General features: G+C 33.4%; 2 protein-coding genes across 2 annotated transcripts; both read left to right on the top strand.

The window, feature by feature from the left end:
• Positions 1-844: 844 nt before the first annotated feature.
• On the top strand, positions 845-12,733 carry LOC123658797 (serine protease Hayan-like). Its single transcript, XM_045594101.1, has 10 exons — positions 845-1,063; positions 4,678-4,727; positions 5,813-5,857; positions 6,214-6,343; positions 7,096-7,158; positions 8,672-8,760; positions 9,419-9,595; positions 10,192-10,414; positions 11,550-11,713; positions 12,495-12,733. Exons 1-10 carry the CDS (start codon positions 1,030-1,032, stop codon positions 12,678-12,680), a joined length of 1,161 nt encoding a protein of 386 aa, XP_045450057.1. The 5' UTR covers positions 845-1,029; the 3' UTR covers positions 12,681-12,733.
• Positions 12,734-17,023: 4,290 nt separating this feature from the next.
• On the top strand, positions 17,024-19,514 carry LOC123658985. Its single transcript, XM_045594271.1, has 2 exons — positions 17,024-17,288; positions 18,330-19,514. Exons 1-2 carry the CDS (start codon positions 17,077-17,079, stop codon positions 18,808-18,810), a joined length of 693 nt encoding a protein of 230 aa, XP_045450227.1. The 5' UTR covers positions 17,024-17,076; the 3' UTR covers positions 18,811-19,514.
• Positions 19,515-21,731: the final 2,217 nt, after the last annotated feature.

The following is a 21,731-nucleotide window of genomic DNA, read 5'->3' as shown; positions in this document are numbered from 1 at the left end:
CATAATTTAGTAAATAAATAGTTAACTACGTAAAATGATAAAAAAATATATATTCAGAACAAAAATACCCTATACGCATACCTTTATCGGGAACATATCTAGTGTATAAATGTCATATTAAGTTTAACTAGCGACTTGTCTTAGCTTCACACGGCTAGTATAAGAATCATCTTTTAAGCAAGGTCTACAACAAGCGTGATGTTCGCGACAGTGAGAGACGCCGTGCGACCATGAAGCATCCGTTTGAGACTAGATAATTCGTAAGATCAATAACTTCCTAAAATATTCACTTAAAGTATATGGTGTAAAAGACAATCATAACGTGCATAAACACTGAAGGTAACCAAGATATTTAATTTGGCAAATTAATACTGTGTACGTCTAAATAGCTTTCTAATTACTCTTAGGTCACGTACAAATTAATTATCATATTTTTTGGTTACCTTGGACATCGTCAAAAGCAGATACGAAGAATGAACCTATACTCGCGGACTGTATCTTAGACCTATAAAAGAGAAACAATTCCATGAGACATTTTTTTTGTTATATATTTATTTTTATAGGTACAAAATTATATACATAATATATTTGTCATGGAGACTCACGTATAATGGTGTGCTTATATAAGTGATTACTTCCAAGTTCTAGCACACCCAAAAAGAAACGGTTACAGACAGTTCATTCTGACCTTTTAAAAAATTATCATCATATTTCAACAAATTTATAAAATTTAAAATTACGCCTAATATACGTCACTCATGATCGCTCAGATTTTCGGTTCAGTATTCTTTGAGATCATTCACAGACAGACGTACCTAAAGACTTTGTTTTACAAATTGTAGTGATAAAAACAAGACATCGGCAGTTGCTTATGCCACTCGTTTGGTATACACGTCACTTTGCTATTACGTTTTAATTTTTTTTGCGTAATTTATTTTAGTGAAATTTTGGTTTTAAAATTTACGAAGTTCTTTAAAAACGTGTTAAAAATTAGTGTTTTTATTCCTTGAAGTTTAAAGAGTTATAATTATGTTTTTGAAGTTACTTTTGAGCGTTTGTGTAGGTAGGTTATGAGTAAATTGATTATTCCGGAATTTCATGTTTGAGCTAATTATTATTTGTTTCTTTTATAAGGTAATATTTATAATATTTTCTTATAAATTTTTATAAATCCATTTAAAAATATGATTTTACTTTAAAAGAAAACGATTTTTATTTTTAATATCGTCAATTGTTTATATATTTATTTATAGTTAAGACTTTCTTTACTTGTCTTGCAAGATTTATTCCTTATTCCTTAATTATGAATAAATTCATAAAAATACAAAAAATAGTTTTACAGTAAACGAAGAATTATTTTTATAAACTTATAATATAGTAATGATGTTTGTATCGATAGTAAGCTAACTTATATAAAGTTTTTATTAAATAGTATTTTATAGTCATAACTTATTATTCGGTTAAAAATTATTTGAATAATAAAGATGTGGGTTTAGTGGCGACGTATTTCATGCAAGAAGCTTCTGATTATCTTCCCGATTCTTCTCAACACAATCTACATTCCAAATCAACGGAATCTTCACTTTGACTATAATTAATTGATTAAACACTAAAAAATTGTTTCTAAAATGACGTTTGACAAGTGCTTTTGAAACCTGCTTAAGCAAAGTTTGATTTATTTAACATAGCAAAGGTTGTAAATATCAAAACTACTTACACCTCAAAGAAATACCATGCTCATTGAATTTTTGTTATTTTTAAGAGACTTCAAAAAAAGACGAGATTCTCAATTCGTCTGTATTTTTTCTAATAGATACATCATTCTAATACTTTAGAACTTTTAACTGGGTAGGCTGATTTCGATAATTCTTTTTTTAATCCTAAGGAAAGGTCTTAATCGAGATCTGACAATTAGTTTTCGAGTTATGTCCAATAACGCGTATTTACTTGACTATTTTTTCGTCGACCTACGTTGTAATATACCTCATAAGTTTTTACTGGATTTTGATGATTCTTGTTTTAATGAAAAGCTGATGCTTGTCTTTCGTTGAGTGTGGTTTCATTTATCTGTATACCGATTTCCATATAGGTACAAATTTGATCGAGATCTGATGTACACTTTTTGAGTAATCTTGGATAACGCGTATTTACTTGGCTATTTTTTCGTCTAAGTTGTATTGCTTGTCGATGTACCCAATTGAAGTCGGTTTTTTTTTCATTTGCGAGTAAATAAAATTATCTATAATCAAGGGAAAACCACTAATAAGCCACGAACTCATGAACTCTTGAACCATGTAGATACGGTGATCTTAATACATATGTACTATGTTACTTCTATTTTGTTGTAAGTTTTTTTTTTCAATTTATTTAGTAACTAACTGCTGCCCGCGACATCGTCTGCGTGAACGCTATACAGCACCAAAAATACCTACCTACGAATATACCTTTTAAAATAACATGCATTTACTCGTTTCTTCTTTACATTTCATATCTACAGAAAAATCTCATAGATGGCGCGGCGCTGCTTTAAAATTGTCTTGTCTACTTATATTCATTTAATAATGTTTATCGGCTTAGTTACTTATATTACGTGATTTTTATAGTGTGAAGCTAGCTTATATAGCATGGTTATTAATATAATAACAACAATATTCAAATATGCGTCGTTAGATAACACGTTACAGAATGCGTTGAGGAAATAAAGGTTCACTGCTCGTTCCCGGTAGGTGATAGCATGATAATATGTAGCCTATATGTTGACCACACTTCTTAATAATATTCGTGCCAAATTTGAAATAAATCCATGCGGTACTTTTTGAGTTTATCCCGGACATACATACAGACAAACAGACAGACGAAAATTCTAAAAACTATATTTTTGGCTTCGGTATCGATTGTAGATCACACCCCAAGGATTCTTTTAAAAAAATATTCAATGTACAGTTTTGACTTTCCTACCATTTTATTATATGTATAGATAAATTTACTATATATATGGCATCAGCTTAAGAAAATAATAGCAATGAAATCTCAAATTTACCGTCTTTATCGAACACAGTTCTGACACAGTTCACAGACAACACTTCTGTGGCTTCGTAATATTTTCTTCATCACTAGGTACAGGATCATTAAAAATCATTTATAATTATATTAATACGCTAAGGTTAAGATGTTTGCCTCCCTTTTTAGAAAAAACCTCACAATTACTCCACATAAATTATATATCATTTTATAGATATTGCTTGCTCTACCGGCATCCACAACAAAAAAAAAACATTATTATTAAAATTACATACGAGTATATAACGGTTTTAATGTTGAAACAACGTCAACATGATTGACAATCTGTGTAATTTTTGTTCTTATTTAATGCGAATTATTAACCCGGTTATTGCTAGTAAATACCTTATTATTAATTGTTTTGCCTAGCTCACACACACACACACACACACACACACACTTCAGCCTATCGCAGTCCACTGCTGGACATAGGCCTCCTAGCCTTCCTCCTCCTTTGCCTAGCTCACTGTCGCATATATTTTTAGTGACCCTGCTTTCTGCTCGGTGGATTGCCGGTTCAATTCCCGCCGGAGTCTGTAGTAATATTTGTATTTATATATGTTACCGTGTGTCATATTGTTACCGTTTGTATTAAATCTTAGTTAAGACTTGGGAAGTTGCAAGTAATTCCCACAACAAGTATCTCCGATAACGTATTGGAAGGACTCAGTGTAACTTATATTGATAACTTATATAGATTTCATAAATAAATATATTATTGTATTGTTTCTATGTATATTTAAAGATTTAGCTATAAAAGTTGGCTGTAACACAAGCATTAGGTTGCTTACTGTAGGAACAGACGACCTTGTGTGTACGTAGGTATGCCATAAGATATTTATAAAAAAATTATTATTATTATTCAAGTAAGTTTCAAAGTAACGCTTAAATCGTCATTTTACACTTCGTAGTTTTACATTAGTATTTGAAAATTTAATTATGTTTAAGGCGGTCCTCCGATTCTGATGTAGATTTTACATAGAGTAATCTGCAAGAAACCCTCCTCTGAAGTTTGTTATTCTTAAAGAGAAACTGTCAATTATTATGAATTAAGTCATGTCTGACATAAAATACCTTGCTATTAAATTCTCACAAAATATATAATAAAAAAAAAATAACAAAATCAAATGTTTTAAAGAATTTCATATTGATTCGTCTTGTTGTAAAACCAGTTCTCTAAGTCGTATTTGAGGAAAAAAAGCAAAAATATCTCATGAATTAACATAATTATTTCGCATAAAATATGCTGTATTGATTTCGATATTAATGATGATATATAATTTCACCGCAGGTTGATAGTTTATCCTGCACATAATTACCAATAGGCTTGGACCGCAAAAATGTACTATAATTACTATCACTTTGTGATAGTTACTGTTATACTCAGTCAAGATTGCTTTAACGGCAACTTTAGAGTATGACGTATATTTATAAAGTTAATAACGCCGAGTTGCACGAAAAGAAATTAAAATTTAAGTAGTGATTAAACTAATTTAATCGCAAGAATTGTATGAAATTCTTGTGATTAAATTAGTTTAATCTCTACTTAAATTTTAAGTTTGTTTCGTGCAACTCGGCGTAAGTATCCTATAAAATAAAAATCATTTTATATTTCAGTATGGTGCGTCGTTTCGTCTGCTGCTTTAAATTCAACGGGATATAAAAGGGTATGTTAAAGAAACTTCTTTGTTAATAAACAGTCCAGTAACAGGGACGATGAACTTATATTAGTAGTGAATGAATAAATATATAATATAACATACGTAACATACATTATCTAATATATAAAATTCTCGTGTCGCGGTGTTTGTAGTTAAACTCCTCCGAAACGGCTTGACCGATTCTCGTGAAATATTGTGTGCATATCGGGTAGGTCTGAGAATCGAACCACATCTATTTTTCATACCTCTAAGCTATAAGGGGGGGGGGGGGGGGTGATAAGGCTAATAAAATATATGGCAAAACCACGTTTGCGGGGTCAGCTAGTAAATAAATATAAAGTCATTATTCCTCATACTTGTGTTTTCCTTTATCGCGATAACATTAGGTATATACCTACTATAGCGGTATTAAACTGGCTAGAGTGCCGCTTATGTACCTACCTACCTAATATTAACGTCATGACTCAAGAATCGTATTGAAAATAATAAAACGTCACTACCTCGAAGGTTGACGACGTGTTGACGCAAAGGTCACAGCTGTCATAGATTTGATCCTCGCACATAGCTTAACATAATATTGTTACATATAACATTTTTATAGGGTTATGTGCCATACATGTGTTTGCCGTAATCTGGACGTTTCTGCTTGTGTATTGTGTATTGCCAGATAAATACACACACAGGAGTCAATATTAGTGGGTGCGAAGCATTAATTATTTGTCATTTATAACTAGCGACCCGCCCCGGCTTCGTGCGGTTTCAAAAACTATCAGTGTTCCTCTACTATATTATGCATGTATTATACATATAAACCTTCCTCTGAAATCACTATAGTTACTACAGAAAATTGAATCAAAATCCGTTGCGTAGCTTTAAATATCGAAGCAAACAGACAGCGTGTTGCGGCTTTATTTTATACTATGTAATGATTGTTATTGTTGACGTTATGATAAGACAACGTGTTGCTCGAATAAGCACTACGACGTCAGTGTCACATCAATCAAAGTTTTATATGCACAAATACAACTACTCAGAGTCAAGCTGAGTTAAATAAGCTATACCTGTTTCACTTATACTTTTTCTCATTACAGCCGCAGCAACCATGGATTTGGTCAAACAATTTTAATAAAAACATCGTAAGTATCTAACTGTTAACGAGCATGTCTAAGGGTCTGTCACACAGGTTGCTTTTAAAGTTTATTTTGTACATGGGTTAGTAAGTTAGTGACAGACTTTATCAAAAAGAAAAAATAGGCTAGATCTTCTTTCACCTCATCTAACAAACTACAATTTATAAATTATTTCTTAAGTTATCAATTGTAAAAATTTATAGGTAATACTTTTAAATTCACAGGATACGAAAGAACTATCTGATAGGTAAAGTGGAGTTTGAAAATGAAAAAATATATATATATATAATGTTTTTACTTATATGTTGGTTACCTTTATTTTTTTTTAAGTCAAATAACGAAATAGCCGTTTTTTTTTTCAGAATATTATTCCTGCAAATTTAATTTCAACAACAACGATGAAAGGTCCAGCAACTACAACAGAAAATCCTTGCAATTATAATCCAGTTAAACCGGATTTTAGACAACCAGGACGCAGGATAAGTGAAGCTAGTAAGAATTTTTTTAAAGGCAATTTTGTCGTATTTATTAACCAAAAAGTTATTTTCTGCTAATAAGTAGTAAAATATACATAAATATATTGAATGGTATATTTTATTTTATACAAATGGGTCTCTTCACTCTAAAATCTATCTTATAAATGTCCTAAGCCTGTCTTATCTATAAAACACAGGAGCCTTCTAAGATCTCTATTATTACTTCTTTTAATATTTAATTTCACAACACATGAACAAACATAAAGAAACAATTCGGTACCTAAGGTAAGAAAATATCAACTTACTATAAGCACAGAAGACCGAATACTACAAAGTGTCACTTTGTCTAGTATTTTGTAGACTATATAGAGAGCCTCAGAATTCAGTGTAACATACGTAAAGAGAAATACTTTGGTAGATCCATGCGTTGATTTAATGTAATTGCTATCTTATTAGCGTAATCTTCGAAAAGATTTGTAACGCTGTTTGATAAGACGTCTTTAAGAATTTAGGTTAAAACAAATTTAGTTTTTTACTTACAGTAAGTAAGTTTAGGTATAAAAAAAGAATTAATGTAACGCAGAACCGCAAATGATGAAAATTATAATGTATTATATATATTAAAAGACACAGAACATAGGCCTATTTTTGACAGTAAAGACAGACTATAAATATGCATAAAATTTTGGATATTTACAACACACAACAGATTTTTTATTAATTTCTTTCTTAAGCTTAATTTTTAAAAAAGGAAACTATTATTTTCAGAGTGTCAGGAGTATATATGGGAAAGGCAAAATAGAGCTAACAAAAAACAAAAGGCTAGTGCATGTGAGTACCGATATTTTTACAAATTTAAACTAAATAGAAATATAATTCACAAAAGTCATAAAGTACCGAATGGATACTTTTTAACCGACTTCCTAAAATGGACGAAGTTCACAATTCGATTGTATTTTTTTATGTTACGTCAGAACTTTTGACTAAGTGACTTTAACTGGGTGGTGAAGCGAGCGAGCGACCAGTGTTGGGAGAATGTGCTGAGAAACTTTCAGCTTTTATAAAATAACGAAGGTCGGGCATTCGGGTCAGAGAGTTCTAGACCTAATAAAATTATACGCTATAACTAGACTAAAAAACAAAGTATATAAAAATATACAAAAATTTTATGATCAATTGGTACTTGGTATGTTTTCATCACCAGAGTTTGAAATAGTATGAAATATCAAATAAAAAAATTCAAAACGTAACATAAAAAAAGAAAAACATAATAATAATAATAATAATAATAATATACCCAAAGTAACGATCCTTAAATACAAAAACTAGATAGCTGGAAGAGAAAAGAATTACACGGCCGCCATTACCACGATCTAGAACAACCCCACATAAACACCGCCGCCTCAAACAGATGGCTTAAAATAGGAATCCTATTCCCAGAGACCGAAGGATTTATAATAGCGATACAAAACCAAATAGCAAAAACTATAGAAAAATCAAAGACCCCTCGATATCAAACGATAAATGCCATGTTCAACCAGAGACCATTCAATATATTACCGGGGCATGTACAACACTCACACAAACAGATTACACGCATAGTCATAACCAAGTAGTCAACATCATTCACCAAAAGTTAGCACTCAAACACAAACTCATACAGAACACAAACACACCTTATTACAAATATAAGCCACAAACAGTTTTAGAAAACGATACACATAAGCTCTATTTTGATCGCGCAGTACTTACAGACAGAACCATCCACTACAATAGACCGGATATAACGCTCCAAAATAAATTAATTAAAATAACCTATCTGATAGATATTGCTATTCCCAACACTCATAAACCTACAAAGACAATTTCTGAAAAAATCAACAAATATACTAAACTAAAAGATGAAGTAGTCTCAAACTACTAGAATTAAACGAAACTCTTTACATCACCTTACAAAAAGCCGCCATTTTAAATATAGCCGAATCTTAAGAAAGTTCTTGCAAATTGACGAACACGAAATTCCCCACAACACATAATTTTAACACACCACATGCTGCATTTACTTGGTTTTGACCCGTCATCATTACCCCCCTTTTTGACCTGTAAATGCAGACAAACCAGCCAAAGGCTGTGAAAAATGACCAAATACAAATAATAATAATATTCTTTATTGCACATCATTAAAAGATACAAACAAATGTAGTACAATTAGAGGAAGATGTAAAAAGGCGGTCAAGTTGCTAAAAGAGCGATTTCTTCCAGACAACCTTTGGGTATCGGACAGGGCATAGAAAACATATAACACTAAAAGCCAAACTAATTTATCGTTGTATTATTTATGCAGGTTTCCAGAAATACTTAGATTCTTTAAATCCCAAGCCACATTTCGTAATCGGCGGAAAGACTACATTACCTGGAGAATATCCCCATATGGTATGAAAAATTCTTGTAAACTACTTGGTTTATTCACAGCTACCTTTATGACTCGTAACAAAAGTTTGAAGACCTTTACGCAAGTATATTTAGTTAATAGATATCACTTTTCAAGACTTAGCAATCTCAGAATGGTTCCAGTATAAAGCTAGATATAATAATGCCTCGTGATCTCATATAATTGATCAAGCAGGCACGACCGACGGAGAGATAACATAAATATTTAAACTAGCATTTTTAGTCTTCTTTTACTAAGAAGTTGAATCCACTCTTTACTGTTATTTGATAGAGTTGTCTTAGTGGTTATTCTAATATATACAACTTACTTTCATTGCCGAGATTCAGTTATAATTAAGGCAAATTAAAAAGTCAGAGTCATATCGGTTCATTATAAATAAAAGCTGATATTTCTTTCATGTAACGTACTTATATTATATTCTTAACGAATGTGTAGTGCAATTTTCGAATAATACCCCAAATACCTGCCATTATTTTGTATAATATTATTAATATATATAATTCATTATATTATTAATATATATAATTCATTAATTTATATACAACCTTATCACATAAGGTTTGTTTAAAATATATACTTAAAAAATCAAACTAAAAGCCATAACTTTTTTTATATCTAGAATTGTATTTAATTCTTAAGGGAGCGCTTGGATGGAGGGTTATAAATGGCACGTGGATATTTAAGTGCGGCAGCGCTCTCATCAGCTCGAAGTACGCGCTCACCGCCGCGCACTGTTCCAAGTCTCCGAGAGACTCTAACTTGAAGAGTCAATATCCTGAAATCATCAGACTTGGAGATAAGAATATTATTGATGTCGTAAGTTCTATACCCGCTGAAGTGACTACATAAGTTACAATGTAAACTTTTAAGGGATTTAGGTATACACGTTCTTCATTTATTTAGACTGAATATCCTAGTATAATAAAAATAAAATGGTCGGAAAACTCTTAAAGTCGTGTGGTTACGGCAGTAAAGAATATAGCCACCCCCTATCTTCCCGTGGGTGTCGTAAGAGGTGACTAGGGGATAACACAGTTCCACTACCACCTTGGAACTTAAAAAAGCCGACCGATGGTGAGATAACCATCCAACTGCTGGCTTTAAATACACAGGCCGAAGACGAGCAGCAGCGTCTTCGATGCGACAAAGCCAGCACTGCAGTCACCTACCCGCCTGCCTAGCGTGGTGACTATGGGCAAACAGATGAGTTCACGCCATTTTTGGCGTGAACTTGTGGAGGCCTATGTCTAGCAGCGGACTGCGGTAGGCTGAAGTGATGATGATGAGTGATGAACTCTAAACGTTCAAACAATTTTTCACAGATTCATTTCAAGTTTTCCGATAAATCATGACTAATGAAATTACAGTATAATTATTACAGTATTATATAATACGTAAAAATAAAAATACAGAAATACCTCAATGTCCAAGAGCCCGTCGATGCCAATATCGTGCGAATCATCGTGCATCCACAGTATTCAGCTCCGAAAAAATACTTTGACATAGCTTTGGTAGAATTGGCAAAAGAGCAGACATTTACTAGCTATTTGCAACCTGCCTGCCTTTGGAGTGATTTTAACACAGACAGTCTGGGAACAACAGCTACTCTCACTGGATGGGGTGTCATTGAGACAGGTATTCCGTAAGCTATATTTAAGTTCTCTGTTTGTATTTGTTTGCAGTATTCTTTTTAACCGACTTCCAAAAAAGGAGGAGGTTCTCAATTCGACTGTATTTTTTTTTTTTTTTTTTTATGTATGTTACTTCAGAACTTTTGACTGGGTGGACCGATTTCGACAAATTTTCTTTTAATCGAAAGGTAGTGGTGTGTCATTTGGTCCCATTTAAAATTTGAGATCTAACTACTACTTTTCGAGTTATATCTAATAATGCGTTTTTACTTGACGCTTTTTTCGTCAAACTACGTTGTATTATACCGCATAACTTTCTACTGAATGTACCAATTTTGATAATTCTTTTTTTGTTGGAAAGAAGATATTCCTAGTTTGGTACCAAGTTAAAAAAACCAGGATCTGATGATGGAATCCCAGAGAAATCGAGGGAAACTCTCAAAAATCCGCAATAACTTTTTACTGGGTGTACCGATTTTAATAATTTTTAATTTAATCGAAAGCTGATGTTTGTCATGTGGTCACATATAAATTTTATCGATATCTGATAACAACTTTTTGAGTAATCTTTGATAACGCGTATTTACTTGACTATATTTTCGTCTTCCTACGTTGTATAACTTGTCGATGTAATCGAAGTCGGTTTTTTTTCGTTTGCGAGCAAATACAATTATAGTTGACTTTTCTTTTATCTTTATGATTTTTTAAATAAATTATTGTCAGTGTTGTAAAATATTTTTTGTCTTTCTTTCTTTTTTCTTTCCTTCTATTTCTTATGAATTCGGCGCACCAAATTACTAAGTTATCACAAAGAACTGAGGTAGGGTACAGCAGAAACTTTACTGTTCAAAATATGGAGTAGCTCGACTGGGGTAATACTTCGACCTTACAGAAGATCACAGCTAAATAATACTGCTTTCAAGCAGTGTTGTGTTCCTGATGTTGAGTAAGGTGACCAGAGCTCATGGGGAAGGGGGGGGGGGGGGTTTGTGATGTTTCTAGTGTTGCAGACGTCTATAGGCTACAGTATTCGCTATCCATCAGGTGAGCCATACGCTTGTTTGCCGACCTAGTTATACATATATAAAAATAAAAATAAAAGTTTGCTTTACTCAAAAGTTCCTTTGTGATCTTCACAGCCAACAGGCGAATATCTCCTGAGCTACAAGCCGCCGTGGTCAACATCATAGACTCGCAGTTATGCGACTATCTGCTTCGACCGTCCTGCAGCCGACTTTGGTGCGGTATCGAGGACCATCAGATATGTGCAGGGAAACTCGAGGGCGGAGTAGATGCTTGTCAGGTACGATGCTTGACTATTCCCATTTAGATGATAAAAAACTTTCTTTTCTCAGACATCTTCTAGGTTGTAGGATTTTTATGGTGAACTAGCTATGCTATGCGGTTTCAATCGCGTAATTTCCGATCCCGTTGGAATGTTGGGATAAAAAGTAGCCTATGTGTTATTCTAGATCTCCAGCTAACATACATACTTTTTTTTAATTATTTATAGCATTAAGAAAAGCATACATTACATTACATTTACTTGCAAAAGCTCTTAAGTTTGTCCGCAAGTAACAGTCTCACACATTGACATACATATATACATACATACACAATACATCCTTTCTCACAAATTTTCACATTTAATATTAGTAGGATAAGACTTGTAAATACAATATTAGCAAGAAAACATATATATAATTATATACGTATGAAACAATATATTTATCGTGTCACGGTGTTTTTACGCGGTAATCACCGAAACTACAGGACCTATTTTAATGATATGCTGCAAAATATAGGTATATTTTATTTTGTATACAATTATTATATTAACGAAAACAAATAAGGCGTTACGAAGTTCGTCAGGTCAACTAGAACAAATGTTGTTTAACTCCTAACAACGTTCCTTCAAATAGGGGATTCTGTAGGTGTAATAAGATTTGAAGAATTATAACAACAATAATTTGAACTAAATGAAAATGAGTAACTTTTTAAAATTAAATATTTTGATAACATCTTAGAACTCTTACTGCTTTGTTAATATTTAACATAACTTTATTATAAATTTTTCATTATAGGGAGACTCGGGTGGCCCTCTTCAAGTAAAAATGCCTCTTCCTGATAATAAAGAAGGTTCCATGCACTTCGTGATAGGCGTGACGTCGTTCGGCATCGGGTGTGCGCGCCCCAACCTGCCCGGCGTCTACACGCGCGTGTCGAGCTTCGTCGACTGGATCGAGAGCATCGTGTGGCCGGGACATTAGTGGAAATAATATATAAATATATAAAAAAATATTGCTTTTATTTTATATTATCGATAAACTCTGATGAAAAATAATCTAACTAGCAAGCAAGAGTCGGATCCAATTTTTCAAATATATACCTAAATATCCAAATAAAAAAAACTGCGGCCTGTGGGTGCGTTATGTACATAGAGCACTCCGTGTTGCTCTTTGCGTTATGTTCCTACATATTTAACATAATAAAAAATTATATAGGAGTGAAGTGATAAATCGTATTACATAAACATTTTGATTTGTTAAATAAAAAGTTACAACCGCTCTCGTGTAGTGGTGCGAGTAGTCACCTAAAACACCTGTTGTTTGCGGGTTCGATTTACGCTCGGAAAGAATATTTGTACATATGCAAATATTCCTTTCCGGTTTTGATGTCTGTTCTGTGGGTCTCCCCACAATGCCTTGGAGAGCACGTTAAGCCGTCGGTCCCGGTTGTTATTATCAATACCTGATAGCGATCTTTTTATTTATTTATTTAAAAACTTACATCCATGGGCTCAAAATGCCCATGCATTTTGTTACTCATACATGCATTATTATAATACCACAGGCGATTTTTCATTATAACTACAAATCGACAGTCCTGTAACTGCCTAGTAAAATAAGGACGTAGTCCGACACTGACGGTTTTTTTTTTCCATACAAAATACGGTTTGATGGTAATGTATAGATATATATTATTTTTCTTATCTATGTCTATATTTACACTTTGCTACTTCTGTTATTTACTACATATATATATATATATATATATATATATATATATATATATATATAGCTATCACTACTCATAGTAGGGAATATATCTGCACACCCGCAATAGAACAGCGTGGTGGATAAAGCTCCAATCCTTCTCCTACACGGAGAAAGAGGCCTATGCGCAGCAGTGGGATGTTACAGGCTGAATGCATATGTGGCTACCTACCACATCGAACTATTATTACTTAAGTAGTAATAGTAATTCAATGAGGCTACTACAAGATAACTTACCTGATACCGATACCTTTACCATTTAACCTTACCGATACCTTTACCTTAAAAATACCTTCACCGTTCATAACCTCAAACCATTACCATTACCAGGAAACATTGACGTGTTCGTGAAACAGAAAGCACATAGCTCTGAAAAGAACTGTTTAAATGTTCGTGAAACAAGATTGTTAGCTCTAAAAGGTTTCGCCACATCCCGTACTCACACTACGGGGGCTCTATTCTTTGATGTCGCTAAGGCATTCGACAAAGTCGGGCATAACGGCTTGATATACAAGCTCTATCAACTAGAGCTGCCAGATAATCTCGTGCGCATCATACGAGACTTCTTGTCAAATCGTACCTTCAGATATCGGGTTGACGGCACTCTGTCTTCGCCCCGTCCTATTCGCGCCGGAGTCCCTCAGGGCTCGGTGCTTTCACCGCTTCTGTATTCGTTGTACACGAATGACATCCCGATTCCCAAAAATAAAGCCACCAAGCTGGCCCTATTCGCCGATGACACGGCCATCTTCACGACCGGCACCTCCGTCGAGGCTATAACTTCTCGACTCCAATCCGCGGCCACCGCCCTCGGCGAGTGGTTTAGGAAATGGAGAATCGAAGTAAATCCCGAAAAGAGTGCAGCAGTGCACTTTGTTAAGCACACTAGACGCGTCTTCTGGACGAAAGGTCGACCCGGGACCATTACCCTGTTCGGCACTCCGATTCCTTGGCTAAAGGAAACAAAGTATCTAGGTGTCATTCTCGACAGTAAACTTTCGTTCAAAGCCCACATCAACCGGGTCCGAAACAGGGCAGCGTTCGTACTAGGTCGATTGCACACGCTGCTATGCGGGAGGAGTAAAATGTCTCTTAGAAATAAGACGACAATATACAAGGCCTGCATACGACCTATTATGACCTACGCGTGCCCCGTCTTCGCTCATGTGGAGCCAACCCTCATCCATAGGCTCCAAATCATTCAGAACAAGTTTCTGCGCACTGCCACGTACTCGCCGTGGTAGGTGCGCAATGTCGACTTACATCGCGACCTTAAGATCGATTCAATCGCGAAGCACCTCAAAATACTCGCTACAGCGTATTTTGAGAGAGCGCGCAGTCACCCAAATCCTCTTGTAGCAGAGGCTTGCAGATACGTAGGTAGAGGTAACTTACAGACCGTACAAAGGCGTCCCATGCACGTCTTAACCGACCCTGACGATAGGATCACGGCGCTTAACGCCATATACACCACACACAAGAAACACACACACCGCCCCCGCCGGCGAGGGCGAGGTCCCCGCGTTCTGACGGCTCGCACGCGCCTAGGCGCGTAGCTGACCGTCCGTAAGCCGTCTCAGCGCTCCGCATAGCGCCTCCTCCACTCCGACGACGCTCTAAGCCGAGGTGCGATCTCGCTAGGAGACACCCTTAGGGCGGGCGTCTTTCCCCCCCGAGCCCTCCCAGAGGGCTCCCATTCTTCCTTCGCGGCCGGATTGCCTAAGTGCCCGGCCCCTCTCACCGGTGACACTGTAAAGGCCGCTAGGGCCAACAGCACTCCACAATTCGAAAAAAAAAAATTATTAGCTCTGAAAAGAACTGTTTGAAAGTAGCACAGCACACCATGCAAGCGGATGCACCAGTAATCACATGCACAGAAGTCTTCAAGCTAACTTGCACGTATTCTTCAATTCTTCATGCATATCTTCACGAAGTACAATCACGCCGCCGCCGAGTGAAGTACACGTCAGAGAACCGTTCGCCGCGCCGATCGCCGCCGAAAAGAGCGAGCCGCGGGAACGTATGTTCTATTTATAGTTATCGCTCTGCGCTACCGTGCCTCCGACTCGCAACGAAGCGCATGAGTCATCGACAGCGGCACGCGCGGAGAAAGACAGACTTTCATTCCGACACTAAAATAGTCCCTAAACATATATAAAGTTTTTTATAACTTGACAAAAAAGAATATAACGCGGTGACAGCGGGAAGTAAATATTTATAAATGTGGTAATACTGAGGTACTTGTCAATTGCTAGTAAATTCTGTAGCAACCAATGATATAACAGTGCACTCATGTAAGTTTAAACGTATTTGTTATGTATTGAAATACAAAAATACATTAAAAACTTAAATAAAACGTGTTGTTGCATTTTCGATTCAATTATGTAAATCGTAAATTAATAAATAAACGCTTTATACTCAATTGTGATAGGTACATAATTACACACATACCTCACACCTGTTTCGCAGCGGGTTAGGTAGAGGCAGAGACAACATATTTTCACAATAATAAATAATGTACGCATTTCGGCAATAAGGCTTTTAATTAACAATAAATAATAAAAATTAATAATCTCAAGTAACTATTAGGTACTAAATCCGAATATCTAATGGTAAAAAGTTAAAAACTACAAGTATCAAACAGTGTCGAGAGTCGAGACCATGGAGCATTTTTCTCTATGCTCCATGGTCGAGACGTTGTATTTCGGGTTGCCAACGATAAGATATAGGCGACTTCATTTATTCCACACTTTTTTTGTAGAATACCTTAATTGTATATTACAGTAATATATGATTAATAAATTACAGTTATATTTAACCTTACCCGTAAATGAAACCAAAACAATGGTCTACAATTATATTGTATTTGTCTTTTATAAATCTATCATATGAATCATATTTAGATTAGGAGCTTACTTCAATATCATTCAATATAAACACGATTTTCTAATTTACTATGATCTTAACTGATGAAAGGGAGTGGCTGTAAGCAGATTTACAAAGATGAGTCACAATCCGAGGTGACAATTTTCTCAACGGAAATAGACTACACATTGAAACTAAGTAAATTCGACCAATTACATAAATTTACAATAGCTCAGAAAAACGTGTGCGATGAAATCACATCATGTTTTCACTTTCGATTCCTTAAGGTGACATTGGAAATTATATTATATTTTATGTTGTTTGAGAGTTATCTTGCTGTGCAAGGCTTGGACATTAACTGGCAACTGGCAACTGGCAACTTTGGTGCTATCTCTAGTTTTTACTTTGGTCATATTGAACAAAAGGGGGAGGCCCCTTTATACCTAATTGCTACAAACAGAATTGAAATTGACAATTTCACACCCTAATTAATGGTCGGTCAGATTACTACGGACTAATTAGTTATTACAGCGAAGTGCACCGCACTGTCCATTGTTTAGTCACGAACTTATTGTAAGTTAATTTATTTATCTTAAACTATTAAGTGCGGTTACTATATTTACTAGTAATTACAATCAGTGTTGACTCATTAATCACTGTATTCTTGATAAGCAAAAATACTAACTGTGTGTTATTTTAACGTTGATGCCAGTGTTTAGTCGACCGATTAATTTCTTACAGAATAATGAAAAAGTTTGAATTTTCGTCGAATCATGTCGTTCCAGAACAAATTTTTTCGGGCAAATTGTTTTATAATGTGTATAAAGATGCGGAATTCTTACGACACAGTGATAATATAGAAACAATATTGGCAAAAGGTTACCAGCTGCGCAAAACATTGAAAGAGACAAAGCCTGGTGAACTCGTTAAAGTCGACGGCATGTATCTCGAAAGAAAGTAAGGCATTAGTCGATATTATATTTTTCTTGTATCTAATATTTTCACGCAGTTAGCTTGTAAAAGTACGATTTTGACGAATGTGCCTGTCTTGCTAAAAGTTCCAAATAAAAAACTATGATTGTGCCCGTGGGAAGTTATTGTAAACTATTGTGTGTTTGAAACAGGGATTCCAAAATTTTCGTTCAATTTTTATCTGGGCTATTTGGATCCAGATAGGTCTATCTGTTGGCAATTAATATTGTTGTGTAATAATTTAAACAATAATTCAGATTAAGTAGTTCAGATGCAGTCCTAGGCTTCTCCAATGAATCCATTTTAAAATGTTTCAGGTGCTTCAAACGCTTTTGTATTTATTTGCTCAATTCTTAGGCTATGACTGTGTTGCATATAGTGAGGCCGCCAAGCTACGGCGCAATACTCAAGTCTTCTTTGGAGAGTGAGACATTTCTAATAAGAAATCCAAAATTTTTATGCTTTCTTCTCATCATTATGAAAATTAGCAAATATTTCCTACTAAATTTCGTTTTTTGTGGAAATATCCAAATAAACAAGTTGTTGTGTATAGATTTAGTATTTTACATTTAGAATGTTAAATCAATCAAAATATTTTATCTTTAAATCATAGATAAGTTATAGATAAAGAAACCTGTCTGAAGTTCTCTATTCAGATTTAAACAACAATTCAAGGGGAGAAAGTAGATACTATAATTTTGTACTGAAAAAAACTAACTTCAATTTAAATTGACAAGTGATAAATACATTATAGGATGCACATTATGGATAATTGAAAAGTACTAGTCAAAGAAAGAATCATCAAAATCGGTAAATTAAAAATCAAATACAGTTAAATTGAGAACCTTCTTTTTTTAATCCATTAAAAATTACCAATATTTTTAAACAAATATTTTTTTTTGTTTCAGCAATTTGTCTGACTTTGAAGTTTAGGGTATATCTATAAACACTTCATAATATTTTATTTACAATAATGTGTATTTTGTTTGTACTAAATCTTTTTATTTTATTTTTTTTTTGTTTCAGCACACCACTTTTAATTAAAAAAACTGGTCCTAATGTGCAAATTGAAAACTTTGAATTTACAGCAAATCGTTTGAATGGATTGGTTGCTGCTTATGCATTTGAAAACCGTTTGAGATTCCCTATTCTCAACTCTTCTGAAGCCTCAGCTTTGGGTCTGAAATGGGATAACAAAAACGAAATCAAATGTCGTCTGTTTCTGTCATCAGTAAGTGGAACGGAGCACTTTTATGACCAATTCCGATATTACCCATTGTTGTGTGCATTACGAAAACTTCAACTTAACAAAATAACTTTAGAACCAGTCATCAAAATCGCAAAAATCAAGAACACCCAAGGTGAACGTATGGCTAAAGAATTATTGCGTAATCATTTAGAGGTGAATCAGCTTTTGAAACATTTTCCAGGAGCTTTAAAATTTAATTTGAAAATGCAACTATGCACTGCACCACCTGAATTGAAAAAGTTTTTCCTTGAACCTTGAAAAGATTCTTAATGTTGACAAGAGAAATATTAAATTAAAATATATTTCTTGAAATATATCTCAAAAATTTTTAAAATATTTTCTTTATATTATGTTAAGAATTATGTTAATACTCTTTGAATTTTAAATTAATATATAAATCATCAATCTTAGTTGACAACACTATTACATTATGGAATAAGAGATATTAGATAGAGATTTATATGTACATTCTTATGTAAGTAGTGGTGTGTATATTCATATACATACTACACATAATATACTATTATACATATACATACTACACACAAAAGTATATTAAGTGTAGTATGTTTATGTATATTGTCTGATGTTACGAATATTATTTAATTTATTTTCAAGAATCTATGTTGTCTACATTACTGCACACTCCTAGCCTGCTATGTAAACATTAGTTCTCAGATAAGTCCACTGTTGCTAACTAAATTTGTATACAAATAACTAAGTTTTTTAAAAGTATATCTATATATATTTAAGAGATATTATATTAAACCATAAACTTGAAATATTATAAAACATTTTAGTTATGAGTAATTCTTAACTGCTTTTACTATTTGTTACTGTCTGTTACTGCTAACTCAACTAATGTATCATGTACTACATACCTAAAATTAGGTTTATTTACATCAGCTTACTACTGTAACAATTAAATAAAAGGATAAAAATAAACATAAGTAAATTTTAAAGCAATTTATTAATTTCAAAAATAACTAGTACATAATCACGCAGTACTACTAATTCAAAATATACTATGAGATAATACGCACATTAATAAACAACTCTCGATAATTACAAAACTATACTAACATTTTTTGTTGTTACAATTCAGCTCCTATAGTCCATTTTGTCTTAATATACACAGTAATTTAACATTTAGCTTTTCATAATCTACCTACTTAATTACTAAAACTTTACAGTAATAAAATTTTCAATGAAATTTGTCCCGCTCACACCGTACATAAGTATTTGTATATTTAAAAAATAATTATAATAATTTTCACATGCAATACATGTAAATTAAAATGCAATTAAAATATATCAAACTTATGTACCGTGTAGGAAGCAGTTCGTTACTCTATACTCTGTAACGTACATGTTAAACTTGCCGAGAAGATTAATTTGTTAAAAAAAATATCACGGTTTCTTTAACATAAAAAGACTAGTCGTTACCATGCCATTATAAATGAGGTGAACTTTAATTACAACAATTATTAGGTTCAGTCCTGTATATCCCGTGATTAATATTTTCACATGTAGGACTTTTTTCACCAGTTTCTGTTTATCTCGCGCACATGTTACTGACGGGCTTTATCGGTAGGAGGCAAAACAGGCCCTTAAACTACAACAATAAATGACGTCATTGATTCTTTAAAGGCACATCTTAGCGGTGTGTATCAACTTGATAGCAAATTGCAATTCGTTTGCGTTGGACTCTTCTTCAAAGAAACAAAAATACCTTTACTATTAAAATATATATCCGAACAGTTTAGTAAATAATGTTACATGTTTCTGATTGCGAACAGAAGTCATTGGTAACATGGATATTAAAGATGTTAACTTTTAAACAACTATAATGTGGTACATTACCTAGACTAGGTTGGTTAACTAAAATGTTTGCAATGACCTCTGTGACACAGCTTCAACGTGAATAAAATTTTCATCATTAGGTCTGGGTCAGTTTCCCTGTGTGTATCACTTTTGTTTGAAACGAACGCGAAATTGAACAGAAGATTATTTTGAATTAAATTAATAAAAAGGCAATTATGTACAAGAACAAATATAGCCTATATGCATTTTACAATTTTTTGGTTGAAAACAAAAACCAAATCTTATGATAATTATAGTGATGTAAATTGTAATTGAGCTCAAATCACTTGTGACAATCTAACAAGATACAGGCATCGGCACGGATCTTGATTGTTCGACGACAGTGCGACTGCTTTGCGCATTTTTAATTTTATGTATTACAAGAAAATGCTTTCATTACATATGAAAAGAGTGAAATTGAGTAGTTTTGTTTAGTAAAACATTAGTATTAGTTAATAGTACAGTTAGTATTTAATACTCAATAAATTAGTATAGTAGAGCTTATTTAAGTATTGGTGATAGCTATTTCATCATTAAAAAAAGTGATTAAGGAAAAATAGGCACTAATTTCTACCAAAGGTGTAGCACCCCTGGATTAAGGAAAAGATCAAGAATCAGGAAGGGCAATAAGTGAAAGTTTTGACGCAAATTACGACTGTAATCACTATACGACAATATGATTGTAACATTGTAAAGTTTCTTTTTTTTTTTGACAGATTCCCAAAATTCGTTTTCATATTGAAGGTCAGTGCTCAAGATCCATGCCGATAACTATACTATACTGTGATAATATCTAACCAGTGACATCAAATGATACATTAGTAGAACCAAATTATATTGTACATACATTTTTACATGTTTACTTTATCTACATTAAAATACAAGTAGTAAAATATTGATTTATGAAACCTTAATATATTTTGGACATCAAATATAATAAAATATTACATATAGGATTAAAAATAATAGATATATTTTAAATTATATTTAACACTGGACACGTTTCCAAATAGTATTACGTTATAAATCATTTTCGATACTGAATTACTAAAACTTTTAATTACTTTTTTACATCCATAAATTTTCTATATATTTTGTACAAATCGTATGTAAATCGCATACATTTCCGTATTTTTAAATTCGTCGTGATAACAATAAACGAAATACTAGGACGAAAATATTTCAAAGGACTGAAAAATATTTACTGTTCCGTACCAAAAATATAATCTTTTAAAAAGACTTCATATCCAGCTGTTCATTTAAAGGTCAAATTATTTAGCTACTTTATTGCATTTGTTTTAATAAACTTGAAATAT

The sequence above is a fragment of the Melitaea cinxia genome, chromosome 13 (assembly GCF_905220565.1).
Source record: "Melitaea cinxia chromosome 13, ilMelCinx1.1, whole genome shotgun sequence".
NCBI lineage: Eukaryota > Metazoa > Arthropoda > Insecta > Lepidoptera > Nymphalidae > Melitaea > Melitaea cinxia.
Note: the sequence above shows the minus strand (reverse complement) of the source record. Positions and strands in the feature narration are given on the sequence as shown.